This window comes from Anopheles coustani, chromosome 3, assembly GCF_943734705.1.
Source record: "Anopheles coustani chromosome 3, idAnoCousDA_361_x.2, whole genome shotgun sequence".
Classification (NCBI taxonomy): domain Eukaryota; kingdom Metazoa; phylum Arthropoda; class Insecta; order Diptera; family Culicidae; genus Anopheles; species Anopheles coustani.
In genome coordinates this window covers 4,110,473-4,127,346 of record NC_071288.1, presented here as the reverse complement: position 1 = coordinate 4,127,346, position 16,874 = coordinate 4,110,473, and the positions used below count along the sequence as shown (strand labels likewise).

Below are 16,874 nucleotides of genomic sequence, written 5' to 3'. Positions count from 1 at the left end.
AGCGTTTTGATAATGATATCTTTGGCGGTAGGCAAAGCTCACCATCCTTCCGCTCACTCATGCTTCTCCAACTCATTGCCAACCTCATACTGATAACGAACGTAACTCGGCAAACAAATCACATTATTGATTCATTCGAAAACCTCTCCGGGTAAGTTGAGCACTGCAGCATCCGGAGGATCTCTTCGGCAAAATTGGCGGATCCGGTTATAGGAGAGCTGGAATTAATTCGGTTTACCGTGTGGCTTCAGGCCTTAATCCTATTATCGCTCAGTTCGCCGGTCGATAACGAGCTATGTCTCGATGGCAATCAGGTGATAGATGCTTGCATATCTTGCAGGCGCTTTTGGTATGGTTTTCGCCCATTTGACACTCCAAAAAAAATGGTTCGTTTGCTTCTGGAGTGTGTCTCACGCTTCGGAGGCTCATCGATGAGAGTTAAAAGCACAATTTCGAACAGCAATGGCGAGACATAAGAGAAACAAACACCGTTTGCCGTTGTTTTCGGTCGTAGTACAAATAATTAAAAGCCTTTCCCTACCCAAAAACTGGTTTTCTCGCGATGACTAATGGTCGTAATCCAGTCGGATGGGGGCGTAATTTGAGCAACGTTTAAATTAACCCCAACCGGTTGACTTCGCAGCGCCCCAAGGAACGGCGTAAAGTTTCTCGGCTTTCAGGCTCCACCGAAAAATGGGCAACTTTTCCGAAAGCAGCTGTAACTTTACCCACATTCTTGCGGATTGTTGTAAAATAATTGCGTCAAAAGTTGACTGCATGCTGCGGGAGACTCGATGAATGCCGAAGAGGATAATACCCCATTAGACTCGAGCCGAGATGCCCGAGGGGCATAAGAGCTTGGCGTTCACAATAGAATTTCCCTCCTCACATTCTAATGGCAGCGAAAATCTCCTGACTTCGGCTACACTTTGACCAAATGTGGCTAGGCGTTCTTTTATTCACCAACCAGCAAAATCTGCAACAATAAAGCGAGGTAGTAAAATTACGATCTGTATTGTGGAGCCATCGGTTAGGGAAAAACTTTTCCCTCGCTTGAAGAACCATTTATTTTTCATTTACTTTTGTTCGGCGTCCTCATCGGCGCATCGTGGTTTGGAAGCAAAAACGGAACCAAAAATCGATTGACTTCCGCCATCGCGCGACCGGCTCGTCGATGGAGCTCGATCGCCCGTAAATTTTTGCAAAATAAAACCCGAAATCGATGGGAAGAAAATATATTCAAACAAACCAATGGGCCATAAGTGATCGCGAGGGCTGACGGTAGACGCGCCGCCGACGGATGGCGCCAGGAAGTTCCGAAGGCATACCATTTCCTACGGCACTTACGGAGCTGTTTCGACGAAGCATTGTTATGACTGTGGCTTCGCCTACCCGTAAGCCTCCAAAAAGTATATGCTTAAGTAAGAAAAAGGGACACAAATAGTAGAGAAAGAATGGCGAGCGTTAAAATACGACGGAATGATCTCGGGTGGATCTCGTTATGTTTGCCGCCCGTTTTACGCGTTTGGTACAAATTTGCCTCAATGTGGCAACTACGATAGGCCGCGACGGAGTGGCAGGCTGGCCGTATGGAGCACGTGTTTGCTATTTATCGTTCCCCCGACAGCCATGGAAATATGCTCCGTTTTATGGCGCGTCCTTTCCAAACAACGAACCGACGAAGAAGTCGCTCGAAGAGGCTTCATGCTGGAAACAAAAAGTTCAGCTGGAAGTTGTGTCTAGGGAGAAGGGAATGAGGAAGTGAATAGTGCGCATTAGATGGTTTGGTGTATAGGTGTATCAAATCGTAATCCACACCACTAGAAGCATGCTTTATCCGATGTGCCTTTGACCAACGTCACGCCGGTGGAAGTTGATGAAATAAGATGTGAGAGCTTTGCATACCTTTCAGGCGCTTCGCGGATGTTGTGCAAGTCCTCGACGGCGGTCGTTGGTGACAATTCCTCGAAGTCTCGACGTCTTTCAACGTCAGAAAAGATCTTCAACGCTCGCCAGCCGCAGGCCAAATTCTGTGTAATGATTGTTGGAATGTCTGACACTTTTCCATTACAAATTTCCCCGACACCCATGGGGACGCCTTGTTTTCGTTTAATTGCATAACTTTTGCTCCAACAGTTCCTCTCCCCGGGTGGAGTTTGGTTTTTTTCCTAAAACAGTATATAATGCCATTTTTTATTGGAATTTTACGGGTTCCTTCATTTCCAGGCCAGGTGTATCCTTTCGCAGCATGAGTAGCGTTGTCGATGCGAGACGGAGGACTATTAAAAGTTTGACGCGCTAGGATCCAACGGGGCACTGGAGAGATCAGGCGACAACAGGACACGGTTTCCAAAGCTGTCGCAATTAAACCCCAATTAACTCCTGATTTCTTTCGAGCAAGCGGCACCGAAAGAGGTCGCGCGGGACTCGTAAAAAAGGGTTAGGTTTAATTGGAACCGATTTGTTTTCATGGTCAACTCAACCCGAAAACAGGGATCCAACAGGGAAGGTGACAAAGCCATTCGAAAGCATTTGAGTGGATGTGAATTGCGTGCTCGTTTCACTTCCCGGAATGCCTGGCAGCTCCTGTTAACCGTTGTCAATTCTGATGGAATGGCAGGTTAAGTGACAGGTAGGGGCAAATTGTTTGATTAACAGGTAAAATGAGAGAAAATTCAGAGTTTTTAAACGGTTTTCTTTACTTATTTGATGAGGATCACTCTCCCTATAGCATTTTCGTACGCGAGATAAAATAAATTATAATTGCTCGAGGGATGTTTCCGGAATTACATATTCCATTCGATTTAGGTTCGCAGTGGCTGTAGAATATAGCAAAAATATAATTTTCTTTTCCTAGAAAATAATTGGTGCCATACAGAGAAAAATACTACTCGGAAATGTACTTATGTAGCTAGTAATTTATCAAATCTACTTATAATTTCTGAATAGCGCATAATCATTCTCCGAACGTGGGAGTAACATAATGACTGATGCTTCAATTTTTTTAAAACTGAATAATAAGACTGATAAAATCTGGCTTCCCACTGAAAAAAGGAAGAAACAAATTGAATGAAATGAAATTGATACACGCTTTGTCAGCAGGACTTCTAGGGCATCCTAGGCGTCACGCTGGCTTCGGTGGTGGCGTTGGGAAATTCCGTTGCGTTTGCCAACAAGCATTTGCTTCTTTTTTTCCGGATTTCCGTTTCAACTAGTACCGCATCGCTTGGACGCATTTCAGTCATAATTTTATTGCTTACTTATGCTGATTTTTCCGACGCAGGGAAAGTGACAGTAAAAAAAAGGCACTCCGGGGGGCACCAGGGTAGGAGTCATCCTTCCGAGCATCGTTCCGCTAGTACGTATCGTACTGTCGCCAATATTGCTATTTTCGGTGAAAGCCGACAGGCTACTTTCCCTTCCGATGGAACTTCCTCAGCGTTCGGTTCTGGCATCACTCACGACGACACTTCGCCACTGTCACTATGACATCTTGCCATCGGCCGCTAGCAAATATCGTTATCGTGCCCATCGACGGAACGTTGGGTCTGTTTGGCAAAAGTAAGTAATTTTCAACGAACAGAAACGTTACCAGCCCGTGACGAAGTGTGTTTGTGCAAAATCGAATTAAAAGCAATTTAATTTCCTCCACCGCTAGCCGGGGGCCAACAACGCCAGGTGTTTTTTTTCATTGTCATGTTGCTGTAAAAGTTAATGTCTGTGCATTAATCGAAGCAATATTGTCAGATTTATTAGAATTTATGAATTTACCTTTTTCCTGTTCAATATTTAAAGCTTAATTCAGAAGTACTAAAACGATTTTGCCGAAACGGTATTTCAATTCCGGTATGAATGGTTACTCAAATAATCGAACGTTTCCCAAAAGACCCTGCAGCGATTTTTCGTTCAATCAAAAAGCGTATGGTTTGCGCTCCCGATCACCGCCATGAACTGATAGAAAAGGATGATGGCAAGAGAAATAGAAAAAGAAGCGAGTGAAAGATTGGTTACTTTCCATTAAATAGCGTTAGCTTTAGGATTTTGGACACATCGGAAAGTAGAAAATCGTTTTTGGTTGAAATGGATAGGATTTAAAGCAGACTCACGTTGGAGAATCGAATACTGGTTGGATCAAAATGGTGGAAAAACTCTATGATTGTGCTGAAATACTTTGATACTTTCCTACACTCGACATAGAAGCCATGCATCGGCATGGTTGTGATACGAAAACGGAAAAGTATCGTGAAAAAACAGAGATGCTGCAAACTTTGTTTCCTTTTCGCTGTTCTCGCGTTTCCCACCGTTCCGTCGGAAAGGGGATTTTCCAGTACGCCCCGACGGCGACGTTGTTCCAAAGGGAAGCAGCGAATCGCAGCTCCACTTTCTAAATTTGATCCATTTGGTAACCCGCACGTTTAGGAGGAGAAGCTAGTTTTCCTAACCCGCCTAGTCTAGGATTGGTAGGATAGGGGTTTATTCCGTTCATTTTCCACTCGGAGAAAGCAGGAAAACCTCGCGGAACCGTTTGGACCGAAGCTGCAAGTGAACGTCGGATTGTGGTTAAGCAGAACTATTCCACAAAGGCAGGAGTAACTGATGGAGTGCCGTGGGAGAAAGGGATAATTTAAACGAAATCCCCCGCCATATTGTGCGATCGTGATTCCCGCGGGTGTATGTTGTATTCATCTGCTGTTGAGTTTTCCTTTGCGGTCGTATGTAACGAAACGCGAAATGGTACAATCTCGATCTATCTCTATTGACCGTGGAAAAGTGGTTGAGGTTTTTCTTGTTTTCCTCTGTTGTTTTGGGGACGATTTGAACGATTTTACAACAAAAGAAATTCCTACGAGACGACAAAGTTTCAATTATGAATAAACCGAAAATTTATTGAGCACTGGTATAGTTTGAAAATGTTGTTCCTTTTTCATCTTTTGTGTTTGAGACGGTATAAATGTTTTATAGCAGAAGAAATTCGTTATGAACAAAAAACATATTTATTTAGCCTCGCAAAAGTGCCAAAGAAAAACAGATTTTTCAATCTTATTTTCATTTTGAGAGATGTTGTTGGATTGATTGACCGATGTTAATATTTTTAAAATAATAATCTATAAGCAACAAGTTGATCGTATAAATAAATGATTCCTGTGATAACGGAAACCTGTGGCAAAAGTTGCCTGGAATTTTCACGTTTATCGATTGAAGTACGCCATACGTTTGTCTGTTGCACCACAACCGGATGTGTGGCAAACAGGAACCCTGGGTTGGTGGTGGTGCATCCTATCCGTAGTTTATCGTAGCGACGAGACGTGCATTATAAATTCTATCATCTTAATCCACTTCAAAAACCACACTTCATCAACGTCTTCGCGCGCTGACTTCGCTGGTAAACGTGTTCACACCAAAACGCGAGCCGCCTCCTGCAGAATAGAGTGTTGTGTGAGTGTGTCTGAGCGCACATTTTCCCACTGGCGTACTGGCACTGAAACTTTCCCAACTTTCGCCCTAAAACAATTCCAGCCGTCGCGCGCGCGTTCAGGAAGCGTCGGAAATGGGAAGCTGATTCATCATCATCCGGTGCGGCCGGTGCCAAAATTTCCACGCACTTCATGTGTCCTGTTTTGACAGCTGCTTTCGTGCGCAGCCCGTCTCTCACTCTCTCTACCAGCTATCTTTTCTTTATCTTTCTAATCGAAAGCAAACCCGCGCTGGGTTTTCCGCGGTGAGAACGGAAAGGCTGGCTTTTAAGCCGTTTCCGACGCGCCAAACCGAACTTCGTCCAACCTTAAAAGCATGTGTATGTGTTTGTGTGGTACTGGACTTCCTTTGCACACGTACGAATCACACAGACACATCCATGGTGGTGAAAGCTTTGGCTCTGCAAACCGCAACAAGCGCACGCGGCCAAAATCTCCGTTGGAACGGGGATTCGCTGCCGTTGGCGCTTTTCGCCAAATGGTTGGACTCGGGAAATTAATTGGTGGCTTTCGTCGTTAGTAGCGGATCATATCAGAAACTAAACCTGCTAGGTGGTGGTAAGAAGGGAACGAGCAGTAAGATATGACGGGGAAAATTTATGATTCTTCAACCGAAGTCGAGCGATGAAATAGTAACGAATGAATTCGTTCGCCCCCAAAGGGATTTTACTCGGAAAAACACAACGAAAACCCAGCGCAAGATTATCACTGGGGTCCTCACTGTTAATAGCGGAAAAGCGACACGGTTTAGTTGTATTTCGAATTTGCAAAGGCGACCGACAGACTGTCCACATTCAGAGCGTAAGTCCCTGAAGGGCGGCTCTGACCACTAGAACTTTCAAACCACGATCTCGTTTGGCAAATCCGTTTGTCGCTTCGCCGCAGCACTAAGTCAGGCCGTTTATCTAGCCGTTCGGTCGCTTTTGGGAATGTGTACAAGTGTGAGGTGAGAGGAAATTAATATTCAAACCGGTCTTCCCATGATCCGATCCCCGGAACGGTGAAGCAGATCTCGTATTATGTCAAATCATTTGGGACAATTTGGAGGAAAGTTGTTGGAAGGAGGTCGAATATTGATTAGCCCTTGGCCGCGTGTGTGTGAGTTGAGGTTCCGTCGGCTTCTTCAAAAAAGACGGGGAACAAAACCGTTTGGAATGGTTGATTGCTGTATGTTCCGATACATGCAAGTTCCCTTTATTTCTCAATGGGTTTCTCGTTGTGGTTTGGGAAGATGATACTTTTGCTTAATTCCAAAGGGATCATTGACATAGCAGTAATTTATAGCGTCTCCTATGAAACGCTCACCGGTGAATTGACTTTGACTAACCACAAACTGTCTTTCCCCATAACATTCCAATCGTTTACGTGGTTGCCCAGTCAAAGTTCAATGGAAGGGAGATAACTTCCCCAACCGAACGATAAACCTGTCTAAATATTTACACGTTAAATCTCGGATCACCGGAGACAGCGATTGCCCTTTCGATAGGTGCTACTCACTCCCTTCACTCGTCAGGTCACGGTTTCCTCCCATTTCGAGAACACTTCTTCGCAATCCCGGACCCCATTTAGCCCTTTACAAATACGACACGTTGGAGACCTTGCTCAAGGCAAAAGCATTAACGTGTTTAGCCGGACACCTTTGGTGAGAGTGAGTCTTTGGAATTTATTAGCCGTGCGTTCGGTTCAGGAAGAAGCGAAAACAGGTGGTCGATGGTGCTCCAATTCGGTAGCCGAGGGTGTGTTCGACCCTCCTTTCCCTGGTCACATACATTCCGGCACGTGCCTCTCAGGCGGGCTTCCTCTTCCAGTGGCAACAGCATCATTGAAAGATCAATCAAACACGGGCGATTCTTTCGGGACCACAAAGCCAACCACAAAACCAGTCCAGTCAGTTTAGTTGACCAATCTTTCTCCGCTCCAGAAATTCCAGAGAACGGATACCAGATTTTTGGGGGGGAGCGCTTGGAATTGAAAAAAGAAATACGGCGCCTCTGTCGGCCGCCACCGTTACGACTTCAAACGGAATCGAAATTATCTTTTCAATCTGTCTTCGATCATGCTGGTCTTCGGACGAACATCCGAAAAATCCGAAACCACATCACGGGCTTCATGAACTCCCCATGTGGCATGTGAGCATGATAAATGATCCCTCATCAATCTAACGGGCCCCATTTTATTTCCCCCTCCCCACACCCCTCCTGGGAGAGTGGGGTGGGGGGAGGGGGATGAAAACAAATCACTTCATCGACTTTCGAGCGACCGCAGCATCACTTTCAACTCCCTCCGTGCATGGACACATAAAACCACACGCACACAGGTCACACATTGAATTACCTTCTCCCCTAAGCTCCCCAAAAAACATAAAAACCAACTTTGGGAGTTCCCCAATGGTTCGGAATGCTCTTTCGCCGCTGTTGCTTGTTGGAGTTCTGAGGTGGAAAACTAAGAGGATGAGGTGTGTTTCACAGTCAATAAACAAATTGGCGCCTGTGAGCCCTTCTTTTACGAGCATTTTATCTTCGTTTTTTTTGTTGACATACGCACAACGATATAGTCGTGAAAAGAACTTGATTAGTTTGATGAGATATTCCACCTGAAGTTGTCACAAACTGTCGCTAGTGTTGCAATATTGCTACAAAACTGTTAAAAGATGATGAGATTTAAATAGAATTATACATCGAAGATGCAAACTAATTATGTTTCTAGATTAATGAATCACAACAACGATTACATATAAGATTTTATTAACAATCAAAAATACCTGTTGTTTGATAAAAATAGACAACAACGCAAAGAATTGGAACATTTTCCCCGAGTCTTTTAAAAAAACGCACTGAACCAATGTTACTAAAGAATGTAAGTAAAGCAGAAATATGAAAAGCGCAAATCCAGGAATTCTTGTACTAGAAAAAACCCGTTTTATCAATTTCTGCTTTCGAAACAATTTCTGCTCATAAATTTACTAAGGCATTATAATGAAATTGCCCCATTAAAAATATACCAAAAGATGCAGCATCAACAAAAAGCAATGGTTCTAATCATAAAAGGATGTATATTTTATCATTTCTCTAAGCCTTGAAACTGAAGGTAAACTAAAATATGAGAAGCAACTAGAAAGTCATAATTTGTTAGCGAAAGGAAGAACCTTTAAAAACCTTATGTTGAATGAAGACTTTCTTGTAAAGGAAACCATTTTTTCACAGCTTTAGAAGGAACTAAACAAGGGAAAAAAGCAGGCTGACGAAACTTACTCCCATCACTCCAAATGCATAAAAGTGTGTGTTGGTTGAAATGGCTCGTTTGCTCGTTACGCAGCCTAACATTTGATGGGTGTTAAGGTGAAGGAGTTAACATATGATTGATAACAACCCATCCGGCTGACCTAGTTATGTTTGGTTTTATCTCCACCGCAGCCTACCTTCGACCGGACTCTCTGTTGCCAGTCGGTTGCTCTCAAAGGATGGGGGCCATTTCTTGCAGGACGTAGCTGCAGCAACGTCGTGTTTTCGGCCACCCCAGGAAGGACCTGGAAGTCCATGATGGAGTACGGTTGCTTGATGGCGTGAGTCACTCAAACCGTTAGTTTTATAGAGTGAAAAGTTCAACTTTTGGATAGACCTGCCCGGAGTCGTTCGAGATGGGTCGTTGGACCTGTTTGCGTTTTTCTTTCTCCCTTTTTCATGATGGTCGTAAAATTATGTGCGATGCCCCCTTCTTCATGGACATAAAATGAATCCTTAAGAAAAAAAAGGGAACGCAATCAAGGTGCTGAGTCGTTTCAAAGGGTGTAGGGGTGAAAGTGAAAAATCGCTTTATTCAACGGAACCTTGGAGTAGGTCCAGAACTATCATCTAGCCAGAAACGAATCGAAGTTACTCGACTGAAAGAGATTTGCTTCCCGCGTACATTCAAAGGTGGAAAGCTGGAACATAACTTTGATGGACGCATTTGGAACTTCCTCACCGAGTTCGTTGTGCCGCTTAGTTTAGTTCGGTTTTATTGTGTTTTAATACCTTTTTCATTGCCAACACTTGCCAGAGACGAGCTCCAGTATGGGTAATGTTTACGATCAGGTCAAGCGAAGAGGCCAAGCTAAGGAAGTGCAACGGACTTTAATTCAATCAACCCTCATGAACTGTTTTCCATCTTTGGAATGGGCCAACTTGTTCGTTAGTGATGCACTTGTTGTAAAAAGAAACAGTTTCCCAAATAGAAAGACAGCTTCATTCCGTAGAGGCCAACAGTATCGTTTCAAATTTATTATCTAAGAAATACCTTTCCCTCATCCGAGCTTCATTGGCCACGTGTTGGAAAGGGTTATACTGTTTCGGAGATACTTGTTGCTTCAATGTAGGTCACACTCCGACGATGGCACGGGAACCTGTTTCTAGCCAACCCAAAAACACCTGCACGTGTCATGGAAAGCGTCGGAAATGAAGAAAAAGCGAATCGGTAGCGTTTTGGTCACGATTTTAATCAAAACTACAATTAATCGCTAGAACCTGTTCTTGATCGCTTCAATTTCTTTTTCTTTCCTCGCTCGAGTGGAGTTCTTTTCCAGTTTCATCAAGTGAAGGATGATTATTGGAAATCAATAGTCAAGTCTTGGCCGAAAAAGTAGGACTTTCGGACTTTGCCAGTTCCCAGGCCAGCGTGACGATGATCAACAAATCTGACCAACGACATCCTCCAACGTCATCAAAGCGGATGATGTAGCCATATTTTGCGTCGGCACAAATAATCGCTTCAGGGGGAAAAAAACCCAAGACCCTCACACGAGTCTGGCCCACTTCTGCACTTCGTATGGGATTTACTTCCGGTAAGGCTCTCTGAATCGGTACGAATTGATTTATATGCGCCGCACGTGTCCATCGTTGTCATCGGATTGCCGCCGCCCCGCACAACGTCTTTGCCTTCTCTTTGTTCAACTTTTACTTTCGCCACCGGTGCTACTTTTCCTTTCGCGTGGGGTTGATTTCCCGCAGACGCGCTCGTAAATTGTGCCAAAGCTAATGTTTCCACTCCATCCTGCGGCAAAGTAAAACAGTATCGGCACAGCCGTTGGTGACGGTTGTTTTTTTTTCTCGCTGGAGTGGAGGAAAGCTAGAACTTTTCCCCATAATTCATCGCTTGCTTTGGTTGAAGTGACATTTGTGTGTGGGTATTGAGTTAGTGCGTAGGGTCCCTCGCCCGATATGGAACATTTTTGGAACGTCCCCCTGTTTTATCCCCAGTCAGCAGGAGTCGAAATGGAACGAAACGTGAATTATATCGGCAGTGACCCGCTCGGCGGCTTACGATTCAAGTATAAGGTTTCACTGCTTCCGATTGTGAACCGTGAATATTTGCCATTAACCGCCACTTCCGGTGGGCGCTTGTTAAGAACTGCCGCCGAGCAGACAACCACTTGCTTTTCGTCTCGATTCTCTCTGGCGAATCAGGCAGAATCAGGCCACGGAAAGTATGTCACCCTAGAATACTGCCACGTGACCGCCACTGTTGTGTTTTTCCGAGGCTGGGAGGGGGCGGAGAGAGAACAATGGTAAGCTTGCAACACAGATGCTAGCCCTAAGTGGCGCATCAATCCTTCTTTTCCCGAGGGTGTGAAGAATTTTTGGCCAACAAAGATAATGTGATGCACTAGATCAAAGGCAGCTTTCGTTTTTTGTGGAACATATTTTGTCGATGACATGCATTAGTTGAATTGTGTTATAAGTGATTAAATTAGCTTTTTTTGTAAATAAAAGTATTGAAACAATAATCAGAGTCGAAAAATATGCATTCGACATAAACATTCAACAATTAATAGAACAATAATAAATAAAACGTTGAGGAAAATCAGGAAACAAAGACTGAATCAGGACTAAAAACGCAACCTTCACATCGCAAGTGTTCAGACTTAAGGACAGCACGTCAAAATCACATTACACTGAACCTCAATCATTTTTTTTTTCCAACCGGCTCAAATTCGTCTGAACCACTTGTCAAAAAGTAGACAGTTCCTTGGTTCCATTTCGCGGATGGGTATGCTCCAGTAGGTTTTTTTTCATTCCGGCGTGGGCTCCGACGTGAACGACGCGAAGATGGGAGCAAAACATTGTGTAAACATGTTTGGCCACCGTAAAGGTCAATCGAGGATTGAATTAGAATGGTTGAAGGTCGCCACGACACGTCCGGAATACATTTACCTACTTGAGGAAACAATATGGTGCCGATTGTGCTTGCGGTTCCAAGCTGGAGGACGCACGATTTTCCCGGAAGCAAATCCTTCGGCGAGCAAAAGACAAACATTGAATCAACTGTTCACGATAAACGCTTTCGCGGTGAAGGAGTGCCAACCGGCTGGAGTGGCAAGAAAACCGATGGCTCGTGACAAGATGTGAAGGAAATACACAAGCGCGTGTGGAAAAAGGGAAATAAAACAAGCGAACCTTGAAAAACCACGTGAATTTTCAGCGAACTTTGCGCCCTTCAGGCGACGACGGGTGTGACCTTGTAGACAAGATGTTGCCAGCTTTGAAGGTTCACTCGGTGCGTCACACTCAAAAATGTTTGTGACGTCACGGTGCCGTGTGTGCCGTGTTGTTGGGCACCATTCGTTTATGCTGGCGCGCAGATTTATGCACCACCACGAGTTCCCTGTCGGTTGCGCTGGGCTTTTTGGGACGACTAATGAGTGTCATTATTTTTGTAGCTAATCGTAAGTTTTCCCCCACCGTTTACAGGACGTAGGAAAATAGGGAAGTGGAGCGATTTATAGGGAACCAAAGGTGGCTCAGCCTGTGCCCTCTCACACGATAAGAAAAGGTAAAGAAAAATGGGTGTAACAAAACTCACAGTCTCACGGGGAATATATGTCAGCTTTAAGCGAAGCGACTAAAGGCAGGAAAAAGCATGAACGAGAAGGATTTAACTAGCGCATCCCAAGAGTAATGTTGCAAGATGTTAAAAATAGACCGTTTTAATTTAAGAACAACTCTTGCTTAATGGTGGTACTTGAGAGATCGAGATAATAGAGGAAAAAAAACAACGATAAGAAACGATTGGAAGAGGAAAGTTCCAGAATATTGCTTCTTCTAGTAAAACTGAAATATTAGACAAGCTCGAGGCCAAATTTGCAACGAAAAAATGAGACATGTCAGACTCTTGGAGAATATGGCAAATAAACAAAATTTAAAGAAAAGATAAACATAAACTACCATTAAGGCAAATTGAAAGGACAATTACAATTAAATCGTTCTACAAACGTTTTTATTTCATTTCGCAAAGGTAAACCACAAAAACCAACACACACCAAAGGGCAAAAAGCAGTTCACTTCCAGTGTCAGCATGAAGATGAACAAACTTTACAAAACGTAAGCAGAAGAAAAACGGTGCACAGTTTTAATTATAATTTCCACATCCAAGCACCCCGCAAATGACAAACTCATACCACGTGGAAGATCGGTAGACGTGAATTTATTTTTTTATATTTGTTTAACACTCCTCTTTCACTGCATCTGCTGCGAATGGAGAAAGTGAGAAAGGATAACACAAATTCAACCACCTTTGCGCAGGGGTTGAGTTTTAATTACTCTGTCAAATTTCCCGACTCCACCGACCGCAAACCGACATGGAGAGTGTATCATCCCGAGCTGGGTGCGTTTTTCTTCGGTTGCATTTTACGCTCTCGTTATCTATCGTCGATATAATGTGCACACGGTTAAACGCTACCGTTGTTGTGTTGATAGTTTGTTCCACTTTTCCTTGGGTGGAATTTTTAATTGAACCGGAAGCAACCGCTCAACCGATGACGAGGATATTTTATGCTGTCTTCCAGTCCGGGTTTATGTGTTGGTTGCTCGGTCGTTAGCTGTATTATCTTTTTCCAAAGTCTCGCCATTCCCCCGTTCGAGTGTTGTTGTTTAAAATACCTTCCACAGCAAACTACTGGCGTCCTTTTAAAAGTATGATTTTTTCGTTTTCCATCCCGACGTGTTTATATTTTTTTTCTTTGCCTTTTTGCGAAAGTGTGACAAAATGGAGCTGAAAAACGGGAAAATCATCAGGTTCTCCCTCGCAGGCGTGATGTTCCATGTGTGGGTGGATTGATGAACTAGGATGAGTGTGCTTGTATGCTAAAAGCGAAAAGCGTAACTGACGGAAATCGTTTACCGACCGCCGACGCAAGAGGCCACAGCATCTTAAAGACTTCCGAGACCGCCAAGCCAAGGCACCCACTCAAAAGGAAGTGAAACATAAATGAAACATAAACGAGCACCATCCGAGGACGGATACGTGCTGGAATGGTAGTGGTGCAACGGGCACGATGGTCCATACCAAATAATGGACATCCGAGCGGGACGTTGCATGGGAGCCACTTCTTAACATGACAAGCACGAATGCCACTCGGAACAACTCCTTCCCATTCCGAGGGAGTCAATGAGGCGGCTCGCAGCATGCAGCCCACGACTCGCATCGTGCGAAGGAAAACAATATCTTTCCATTGTTGGCTTCCCTTTGCCAATTGCAACCATGAGCCGGAGGTGCATGGCGAGATGAAGCCGGATATGTTTATAGTCCCTTTTGTAGCGTGAACCACGACGCGACCGACGGGACGACTTTTTGTGACTCAAAAATTCGAGCCTTTGGTGGAAGGAAATTGAAAACTTTGCCTGCAACAGATCGACAAGGATTATTGGGAAGCCTCACCTACGCTTCGTTCCACGGGGGCGAGGGAATCGTTAGGGATTTGCATTTCTCTGTTGCCGTAACGCCTTTATCCCATCTGGTTGGGAAATTGATAACTTCTTGTCGGGGGCTCCATTTTTCATGCGGCCCATGTGGCGCCTGCTTCGTGCCGAAAGAGCTCGGTGGCTCTTGTTGATTTCCTTGGGAGTTTTACACGTCGAAAAAATGGCTTGTTGTGTAGGCATGGAGTGGTACGATAAAGATAATCCGACAACACAGGAAAAAGGATGGTTCGGGACATGATGCGACGAACAAAAACGACTGTTCGTGAAATATGGTTTGATTTTTCGTGAATGTGTTTGATGTGGCTATTTGATGACATACTTCACACAACACACAACGATTTAGTGTTTTGAGATCATATGTTACAAAAATCCTTCATATGTTCAAAATAACACCCCCATAAAAGACCTTAAACTGGCGACGGAGGGTCTTAAAGACAAATTTGATGAATCTCCCAATTGATCCAAATTAATAAGCAACTCCCTGTGTGTTATGTATATGAACATATTTATTTATGAAACCGCTTCTCATGCAAAAGACCCGAATAAAAAAAAGCCGGCCGCGTCCTACATTTTCCGCCCTAGTGAACTAGAGCACGACTACGCATTTTTTAAGCAAAGTCTGAAGGTTTTGCTTACGCCATACGTTCTCCTGCAAGAAATATAACTGGACAAGAACAAGAAAATGTATATCTCAAACTTTCTTCTGATCTGCTTTCCTTATCGTGCTAGAAAAAAGCGAAACCGATTCTCGTGACCTCGAATGTCGAGACACAACCGCCAGTATTTGGGTCAAACTGGTTTGTCTTTAACGCATGACCCGTCCATATCGCTTCGCCGATCCGTCGTTTGGCAACATACCAGGAGCAAGTTCTTCGCATAGCGTAACGTTACTGGTCAGAACTGGAACGTCATTGGAGCGTTTCATTTCGAGCGAGTGAGCGCCTTTGGAGGAACAATCAAGCAAAACACCCCCTTGATTTCAATGTGAGTTTCCGGCGAATATTGCGCTCGTTTAAAAGGATGTTTTTTTCGGCATCGAAACATTTGCGACCTCTTGATCTGCAGCGCGTTTTCTTCCGATCAACTAATTGTTGTGTTGTTACAATTAAACTAATCAGCATGTTTGGGTTTACTCGTGTCTGATTACGCTTGGGCGATAACGACATGAAGTAAGTGTTAATGTTTGGATTTATGAAGTGAAAGGTCAGAGATTACAACTTCCAAGAGGATGTAACGAAACCAGATTGTGCTTGTTTGATGAAATTTATTTCATGCATGCTATAGTCCATTCGTTGATTTAAAAAATCTTTCATTGCAGTGTGTTTGAACTATGTACGAAATGCATTCCACACTGCCTTGGTCAGTGGATAACGTTCACCACACTTGCCCCTGTAGTCGTCGTACGACAAGTTCATGCCACTAACACCACCTAGTCCTTGAGACTTTGCAAATGACACCTTCTGATGGACCGATAAAACATTTTCATAAGTCACCCATTGATCCCCTTGGATGGCGTACGGAACTTCGCCTTCTTCATCCCACTTGAAAATCCACTCGGACTGGTTGAATGCCTGGCACAGTTCCATGTAACTACAAATACCTTTCTCATTAGTTACCGGGCATGGTTTGCCAGAACCGCTTGTTGGAGCACCTAATTCCTTGTGTTTGGGATCCGCCAAGGTGAACGTTTGAACTACGAAATTAACTCCCAGCACCATTTTGTTCGCCGAACATCCGTCGTCGAGCCACGATTGCAAGGAATGATTTATAGATACATCGTTCGGGTCCCGGGTGTCAATCGTATGGCTGTTGAGAGGAGCGATCACATTCGTGTGGTTCAGTGTAGTTCTATGCTCGAGCATTCCCACCAGCGACACAACGTCAGCCACCCTAGAATGTAGAGACGAATAGAATTAAATGAAGGCTCAATGTTTCTGAACACGTTTTATACTCACTGACAGATTCGGGCGTGATCTATGTCTTTTTCGTTGATTCCTATCATTACGTGAGCTTCCCACTCCGGATGACCAGCTACTACGAAACGGCTACGCAATTCCTCAAACAATTTGTATATTCCATCATCATTAACATCGGCTGGCTCCCAGTACCCAAACCAGGCGATGGAAACTCCATCAAACTTATGCTCACTCAAGAACGACACAACTCCATCAACGTATGCTTCTCTATGTGCAGGCGTTCGGGCCAAGCTGGAAGTGTAAGCACTGTGAATGGCCATCAGAAGCTTCACCTTGGGGTTGGCTTTTTTCAAATCTAAAATTTTGTCCCAACCCTGCTCTAGGATATCGTAATCTGGGTTGCTGGGTAGGAAGGCCAGTGTGGATCGTTCAATAGACACAGTGTCGTATATAACGTGGGTGCAGTACTCGGTAGGAATGTCGTCGACACGCAGGGCATATTCGCCTGGCCGTTTCGCTGCATAACTGGTAAAGGTGCAGTGCACATGTCCCTGAGATGCTTCCTCAGCGAAGCAGCATCCGATGGTAAGGAGAAAAATCGTAAACAACACAGCTGGAGATAGGGAAAAATCTTCAAAATTAGAAATTATTCGATGCACCTACTGGTAAGTTAACAAATGTTTGGAAAAGCTTACTTAGTCGCGTCATGGTTTCAAGATAACCCGCAGTCTAGCAAGTCTTGATTGGAA

The 16,874-nt window shown here is 44.2% G+C and overlaps 1 protein-coding gene across 1 annotated transcript; it reads right to left on the bottom strand.

Annotated features, from left to right (window-relative positions):
• Positions 1 to 15,537: 15,537 nt before the first annotated feature.
• Positions 15,538 to 16,833, bottom strand: LOC131260297 (endochitinase-like). The gene is made up of 3 exons (XM_058261992.1): positions 16,821 to 16,833; positions 16,594 to 16,738; positions 15,538 to 16,099 (listed from the first exon to the last, which is right to left on the bottom strand). Exons 1-3 carry the CDS (start codon positions 16,831 to 16,833, stop codon positions 15,538 to 15,540), a joined length of 720 nt encoding a protein of 239 aa, XP_058117975.1.
• Between the last annotated feature and the right edge of the window lie 41 nt (positions 16,834 to 16,874).